Below are 7,931 nucleotides of genomic sequence, written 5' to 3'. Positions count from 1 at the left end.
CGGCCCTTTCCCCTTTTGCATCATGGCAGTTGTCACAGCGTCAGCCCCTCCCCAATCACCAGAGAGCACCCTCTGACCTGAACTCTTGGCGACAAGTGAAAAGGCCGGGTGTTGGCAAAGGGGGCAGGGCCGGGGGTGGGCCTCCACTCTCTGAGGGCAGACAAGACCAAAGTGGGGGACCCGAGAGATCATCCGCTCTGCAGGTAGTGCGACCCAGAGCCGAGGTCCCCCCCAGACCCGCCGCTCTCCAGCCGCTCCAGAATTCCTGCTGCCCCCCCGAAAAGCCGAGTGCCTCATTAACCAGCTCAGCCTGGTTTTTAGGACTGATCTGCTCCCCTACAAATGAAATCTGTCAACTTCTCCTTCCATTTCCTCCGCAGGAGGGAAGACTGACCAGATCTGTGTGGTCAAGGAAGAATTTCCCCACAGAGAATTCCTCCCAATACAGATGAAAAGAATAATTTCAACGTTTTCCCTTTGAAATTTCCCTAGATTTCTCCTCTGGAAAAGAAAAAAAAGCAGGACGCCTTCCTTTTTGTTGCAATTTTGTTTTATTTTTTTTCCTTTTAAAAAGTTTTTGGCACTACATAGTTCTGTAAAGAATAGAAGTGACAAATTTTAAAACACATGAAATCCCTTCCTAATTCTTATTTTTAAGAACAATATATATAAAGTCTGAAGCAACCAAAGTATGAATACAGCTAATAGAAAATAAAGAACTTAATTTTTTTTTTAAATTCTCTCTTTTTACAGTTCATCAAGGTAAAACAAAACACAAAAGTCCCTTAAAAATAGGGTAATAAAATAGATGAAATTTGTATCACTCATTTTGGTGATACTAGTAAAAACTATAGCTTGTATCTATATACAAATGATACACTTTAAAAAGTCTTAAATTTAAATAATCTGTATCTAAACAAGTTGTGTTAAAATGTTAAATCCAGGACCTGATTTGCTTTGATTTCCATGAAATGTCATTTCTTCTGCTGGATGTAGTTCAAGCTGAGGGACGGGTGCCCTTGAGACAGCAGAGGGAACCTCGGGTTGCTTGGCATCAGTGGGCCAGCTGCAAACCGATCAAAACCAAGGAGAGCCATTTACTTTGAGGGCGTTTTTTTGGGGGCTACATCTGGGAGGACTGGGGGCCGCCAGTCGGGCGCCTGGAGGAGTTGGCGACCCGCAGTGACCTGGGCCTACTGCTCTGCTCCCTGCAGTCCCCACAAGTGACCTTTGTCTCATGTTTCGCTGGTTTGCTGATATTTTAAAAACGGGGTGAGGACAAGTGCCTCCCATTACTCTTATTCTGAGGACGGGGGGTTGGAGGAAGGGAGGCGGGCGAACGGGGGGGGGGTCGCAGTGCAGACTGGAGGGGCGGGGCAGCCACGGGTGGACAAGGGGCCCTGCGACCTCTTCTTCTGTGGGCAGAGCCCTCGCCCTGGAGAGCGGCCGGGCCCTGATGACGGGCACAAGGACTGGGTGAGACTTAGTCTGTCAGACCCGAAGCTCACAGTAGGGGGCAAACTTGAGGGCAGCCAAGAGTGTCTCTAGAAAAGCCCCAGACCAACTGCGGAGCAGGGCCCGGACCTCACCCATGGCCCAGAAGAACCAAGAGGGGAACTTGGAGGGAGAGGATCACACTGAGTTCTCAGAGCCCCCATGGGGCTCCTAACCAAGACCCCAGCCACCCCCCAGTGACCGTGCGTGAGGGACGGTACCTGTAGGGTAGAAAGCTTTGTTGGGCTGAAAGCTGGCGTTCCCCTGCTGGAGGAAGTTCTGAGGCACGCCGCCGTAAGGCCACGACGCTGGGAGGAAGGGGAAATGGGCGGGGGCCCCGTGATCCCAAGGAATCGGAGGGGTCAGTTTTGCAAATTGTCCTTGAAAGCCCTGATCTGCTTTCCAAAGGGGAAGGAAAAGACAGGTGGATTAGAACGTGGGCCCGGCCCTTTGGGGCCTGCGAGGCCACCCTGCCCCTTTGTCCGGCCGCAGCCAACATGGAGCCCGGCCATGTGCCCCCTGTACTGCCCCAGCTGCCCCCCGGACCCATCCAGTGATGGTTAGAAGTGTCCGCTGCCCTTTGAGCAAAATCAGTCCCTAGGGTGGTGAAGGGGTTCCAAAAGCCCTGGGCCCAGCCCCGGCTCTGCTGGGAATTCCCCTGAGGCAAGTCACTCCATCTCTCCAGGTGGGCCCAGGTATGGGGGTGGGGGGAGCCAGGTCGCAGAGGTAGGCCTGGTTACCCCAAAAAGAAAGGCCTCAACAACGACCCGGCTCAGCGAGCCCGAGGATTCCCTCCCAGGAGACGCTTCCAGGCAGGGGAAAGTATCTGCCTGTGGCCACTGGGCCAGTGAGGAGGGAGGTGGGGCGCAGACCCAGTCTTGATCTGTGCCAAGAGGGGTCTGGGGGGAGGGGTTTCTCTTGAGGCTAAGCTCAGTGAGGGGGTGCTGAGTTTGGGCCCCTCCACAAAAGAACCGCACCCCCGCCAATTCCAGCCTCCTGGGCAATGCCCACTTGGGCGTATTGACACTGCCCTGGGCGGTGCTCAAGTCTTCAGATCCCCACAGTTGGGGGGGGGGAGGTTTCTGGGATTCTTCCCGGGGGGGGGGGGGGGGGGGGCTCGGGGTGGGGGCTGGAGAGGGGGGGGGGGGAGGCTTTGCCCTGGGGCACATCTCTCCCTCCAGCCACAAGTCCCTCCCTTGGAGGGCAGCAGGGAGGACTTAGAGGCCCAGGACTGACCCAGAGGCTCCGGCCAGGACAAAGATCCCGACTCAGGCTTCTGGAGCCCAATCCCCGTGTTTCCCCCACAGCCCCGCCCGCTCCCCAATCCCGAATCTCCTGGACTTCTCTATCCCAGCTATGACAGAGAGTCCGGCTCAGGGGGTGACAGCCTGGACCCGCCCTTAGTGACAGACGCTTCCAGTGAAAGTGAGGCTCAAACCCAGGCCTCTACTCGGCAAACGTATTGCGGACTTGCAGGCTGTGGGAGCTCGAAGGGCTCCCGGCTCCTCTGAACCCCGAGGGAAGGAGTGACTTGTGCCTGGTCGAGCCAGTGAGGGCAGCACCCATGACCCCTGGGACCTCAGCCAACCGACCCCTGGCCGCCAACCCCGACAGACAGAGGAAGGAGGGGTTACCTGAGTTCCCTACGGCACCATTGTTCACCAGTGAGTTGGGAGCCACGGGGCTGTGCCAGTGTCCCTCGTGAGAAGTGGGGATGCCCAGGGGGGGCCTGGCAGCGGGCTGTGCAAAGATGATGCTGGGGTCGTTGAGGCTCACAGTGCTCTGGTTGTTGGTGGTGCCGCCGCCACCGGACTGCATGGGGAACGGGACGCCGGCGGGGTGGGCGGGGTTCCCCGGTGCCGAGTGGATCACGGGGCCGTGGATGGGCCAGGTGGCGCCGGGCAGAGGCAGGGGGTGGGGGTGGGGGTGCACCTGCAGCAGTCCCAAGTTGTGCAGGGCAGAATACTGACCTGGGGGCGACTGGGGAAAGTTAAACAAAGGCAGTTGGACCTGATGGGGAGGCGGGGCCGCCTGCGCTGGGCCGTGCTTGGGCTGCGCTATGGGCTGTGGCGTGGTCTGGGCAAGAGAGGCTGGCTGAGTAGAGTTCGGGGGGAATGGCGGGGGCTGTGGAGAGTAAGATGACGGCTGTGAATCAGACTGCAGGGAAGAAAGAGAGTTCCCAGTTACGAGGCGCACAGTCACACAGAAGTCTGCTACAAAGGCCCCCCTGAGTGGCGGTCGGGGCCGGCCCGGGCCAGCTGGAGCCGGGCCGGGGGCACTAGCAGCCTTACCCGAGCGTACGCAGAGCTCTGGAGAGCGGGACCCGGACCCTGCGCCCCTCGAGTGGCTGGAGAGCACCACCCCTGCCCTGGCCTCCCACCCCACCCCCTACCCGGCTGCACTGGCAGACCCGGCCAACTCCGACCCTCAAGGGGCTCAGACTTACGCATTCGGAGGGCTGCCTGGTCCGCAAGGGTCGGTCGACTTGTTGCTGGACTGAGCCAGCCACTGCCTGGGCACCGACAAGGCCGCGCACCAGCTGGGCACCTAGGTAAGAACAGCACAGAGACTTGAGCCGGACATCAGCGAGCCGGCGACGACCGGCCACATGCCGGACGCCGGACGCTTCTGAACCGACAAGCAGCACGTGCTTGGGAAGAGCGGGTCTGACAAACCCCTGCCTGCGCCCGGTGGCCCCCCACTCGGACCGTACAGGGGGCGCTGTGAGCAGAGGGAAAAGGGAGAGAGAAGGCCCCGGCAGGGAGGGTGCTCAGACCAGGCCCCCTCGGAGGAGCAGGACACGCCAGAGCGTGACGGGCGGAGCTGAGCTGCGAACAACCATTCTGGAGAACAATTTGGAACCAAGCAAATAGAGCGATCCGAAGTCCATGCCCTTCGACTACGTCCACTGCTAAGCAGATACCCCGAGAGCTCAATGACCAGAGGTCCCACAAAGCCCGCCTGCTGCCTGGCCCGTGGGGGAAGCTGCGTAAGTGTGGCCAGAGCCCCCGTGAGATGCGGCTGCGCGCTAAGACACGACCTATCTGCAGAAGGAGAAGAGGGCAGAGACGCACAGAGAGGCTGCCATGAGAACACGTCACGGTGACGCCGACAATGTGGACACAAGGGACGGTCACTAGCACAGAAGCGCACATCGAGGCCAGGGCCGGGCCTACTACTGGCCCCAGCAAAGACTATGCAAAGACCCTTCCTCCCAGTGCAGAAGTCGGAGAGGGGAGCCCTGGGGGGGGACCACTGCACACGCTGTCGGACTGTGGCAAACACACTGCTCGGTTTGGCCAAATTTGTTCTTCTTTTAAAAGAAAAAGTTCATTGTTACGGTTTTCTGGGAAAGTGAAAGACAGGAGTTAAGTGAGGGAGAGACAGAAGGTAGCAACAAAAACGACTCTTTTTCATAAAGGAGGATGGGGCCTCCTGCCTCCACTCGGACATCGTGACCGCCAGAAACGGCCCCGGAGGTCGGACGGCTCGCCGTCCTTGGGCCCCGCTCATGGGCTCCCCGTCCTCTCCCCCAACTAGAAACGACTCTAAGCCAAGCCCTTGCACCGAGCGCCCCGTGAAGGCCTGCTCCCTTCCTACTCGGAGTCACCGCAACTCTCCCATCGGACTCTGAGGCGGGGTCTTGTCTCCCCGAGCCGTCCCGTCAGCGGGGTCAGCCGCGGGAGGGTGGGGGTCGCCTCCGTTGTGCAGACGGCCATACCTGAGCCCACAAGTTTACCTGCCAGACCGTTGTTCCTCTGCCGAGCCTGTTTGTATTCGGGGCATTCTCTTCGGACGTGTCCCACGTCTCCGCAGATAAAACATCTCTTCTCGCGGAGTTCCCTGTCTTCGTCCTTCATTTCCTTCTCGTCTTCTTTCTCATTCTCTTTCTTTTTCAGCCTAAACAGTAAAGCGCTGATGCCAACAACATTGTACGGATAGGTATTTCTAAGGAGCCTTGGCCAATGGAAGCTAAGCCCACGTGCGCGATCCCCTCCTCTGAGCCACGGCCCTCACTGACAGTAGCTTCCCCTGACACCAGATCCAATTAGAAAGGAAACCTTACAGTTTCCCGAGGAGATTCACACCAGCACGCAGAGACAGACTTGTTCCCTAACCTGGCTCTTTACCAGAGGTTCCCCGTGGCTCCTTGACAAGTCTCCTGTGCCCCTGGGTGGGAGCCCTGGCTCTAAAGCATCCAACCTGATCTTTCATGCATCAGCTACAATCACCTTGGGGTTGGGGCTGGGGCCGCACGTAGGCGTGTGAGCACGAGACGCGCTCCTGGCAGAGGGCCGCTCAGAATTGCCTCGCTTTCTCTGCTATAAACGCTCCTCTCTCCCCGCTCACCCCAACCCTTGGCTGCCACCTGTTCTCACTCTCCCCTAGCCCAAGAATCTTCCTCCTAAATCTTGTTTTTGGCAATTCGAGCTTTTGCCAAGTGTTTGTTTGCCCACCTCCTCCTTTTAGGACAGTCTTTCATGTAATGCCCAATTTTCCCGCACACTCGGCAGCACCGGTCATTGGGAGCCAACTCTCCGTCCGTCAACACTTTAGAATCAAAGAAGTATTCCTAGAAAGAAAACCGCGTGCTGATGAACCCCGACTTCGGAGCAGAGGGAGGGGAGAGCGGGGTGGGGCAGGGAGAACGAGTGCCATTTTACATAAACCCAGTCAAGATGAGAAACCTGTGGAGGGATCCCCGGTGCTGAGCACCAGAACGCCAACTCACCGCTTCTCTTCCGACAAGAGGATAGAAAGGGGTGCCGAAAAGTTTCCTTCCGTTGATAAATGCCTTCATGATGAAATTAGTCACTGAGAGGGACAAAGAAGGTAGATTAAGATGCAAATACTGAAACTCCCCTGCTCTAAAACCACCATGGGGCAATCATTCCGAACTTACTCTTTCTAGATACTCCAGCACCAAGGTTATGATTCAAGTCAAAAGGATCTGGAAAAGAAAGGTTTCCTTTTTTAAGAACTCTGAACAGAAATCATGACTTTTAAGTGCCACTGGCCCACCCAAGCCTTCCTTAAGCATTCACCAGAAAGCAGGGGAGGCACCAGGGCTAGAGTGGAGGGTGGGAAGCCCTACACCCCACATGAAGGAGGTTCAGCTTGGACTTCTCCAGAATTGCCTCCCCCGTCCCCTCCCATTCCCCTAAATTGTTTAACCGTGTGTGCACATGTGTGTGTGTGTGTGTGTGTGGGGGGGGTATCCCTCATTAGAATGAAAGCTCCTTGACGGAAAGAACCAGCTAACCCAGCACTGTACCCTCAGCCTAGGGCCTGGAAAGCTTTAAAATCAGCTCTGTGGGAAATAAGGGAAGGGCTTCCTATTCTGAGGAGCAGTTTATCACTAGAAACAAAAGCACTAAATTGTTTTGTTTTGTTTTTTAAGCCTTCACAGGAGGCCTTTACTGACACTGAAATCCTACTCCCCCCCACGCCCCAACTTTGGTTGAACACACACTGACCTCCTGAAGTCCTGCAGGCCCCGGCCGATGGCTGAGCCCACACATTAGCCTTCCCTGGGGACACGATCCCCAAAGGCCCGGCGGTTACCTTCAATTGCAATGCATTTGGATGTCCACTGCTTCTCAAAAGTTGTCAGCAGTTTTTTCTGCCGGATGCTGATAACGTATTCCTTGAAATCAAATTCTTCAGTGTAAAAGCGTAGCAACCCCAACCAGAGCTCCCCCAGGGTTTCGGTATTTTGGCCCAGGGAAGGCAAACGCTTTTTCTGGAGGGAGAAAAGAAATTTATTAGGCGTCCTCGGCAAAGGGGCAGCAGATCTAAAGACAAAATTCTGCATGAATCCCAACACAAACAAGAAGAATATAAAATTACCAGTTCCTCCATGTCGTCAAAGAAAAAGGCATTCCATCCATCCACCATTCGCTGGGGAATTTGTTTTCCATCAAATATCTGTGGGAAAGAAACCAATTATTTGGTTATTTCACAGAAACTTTTACTGGGGTCATCTCTAGTACTTTTAGCTACTTTAAAATTATAAATAAATATAATAATAAATAAAAGTACAAATAAAGATAATAGTAGTAATAACTCCTCTAATAAACATGGGATGGGATAGTATTAAAAAGTTAATGAATAATATATACTTGAAAATATGTTCCTGACACGTTAAGGACAGTGTAATAGGATAAGAAGATCCAAATAATATATGAATGCTGCGAATCTGGCTCATCAATGCCCCTGTGAGATTGGGAGGGGAAGCGTTTTGTCCATCTTGTTAAGGAAATCAGCAGATTTCCCAACATGCCAGTGTTCTTGCACATTAAGTGACAAAGCCAGAATTAGTACCCAATTATCCTAACTTGGAGTTTAGGGAGTGTGTGTGTGTGTGTGTGTGTGTGTATAATTGTAAAAATGTCTATGTGATGTGTCATATATATGCACAGCTAGGTATGTATGTA

At 54.9% G+C, this 7,931-nt stretch overlaps 1 protein-coding gene across 6 annotated transcripts in view; it reads right to left on the bottom strand.

The window, feature by feature from the left end:
- Positions 1-520: 520 nt before the first annotated feature.
- The window catches only part of TUT4 (terminal uridylyl transferase 4), a 62,918-nt gene continuing 55,507 nt past the window's right edge, over positions 521-7,931 (bottom strand). For 3 of the 6 annotated variants that reach the window (XM_031969111.1, XM_031969115.1, XM_031969112.1), the window contains 10 exons: positions 7,345-7,422; positions 7,060-7,237; positions 6,398-6,445; positions 6,227-6,309; positions 5,952-6,067; positions 5,234-5,409; positions 3,941-4,041; positions 3,129-3,651; positions 1,716-1,889; positions 521-1,066 (listed from right to left, as the gene is read on the bottom strand). In XM_031969111.1, coding sequence (XP_031824971.1) covers positions 975-1,066; positions 1,716-1,889; positions 3,129-3,651; positions 3,941-4,041; positions 5,234-5,409; positions 5,952-6,067; positions 6,227-6,309; positions 6,398-6,445; positions 7,060-7,237; positions 7,345-7,422 — 1,569 coding nt within the window. In that variant the 3' untranslated portion in view covers positions 521-974. The remainder of the gene's footprint in view (positions 1,067-1,715; positions 1,890-3,128; positions 3,652-3,940; positions 4,042-5,233; positions 5,410-5,951; positions 6,068-6,226; positions 6,310-6,397; positions 6,446-7,059; positions 7,238-7,344; positions 7,423-7,931) is intronic. The other 3 variants (XM_031969113.1, XM_031969116.1, XM_031969114.1) reach the window with 2 other exon arrangements.

Source organism: Sarcophilus harrisii, chromosome 4 (assembly GCF_902635505.1).
Source record: "Sarcophilus harrisii chromosome 4, mSarHar1.11, whole genome shotgun sequence".
In the NCBI taxonomy this organism is placed as follows: domain Eukaryota; kingdom Metazoa; phylum Chordata; class Mammalia; order Dasyuromorphia; family Dasyuridae; genus Sarcophilus; species Sarcophilus harrisii.
Note: the sequence above shows the minus strand (reverse complement) of the source record. Positions and strands in the feature narration are given on the sequence as shown.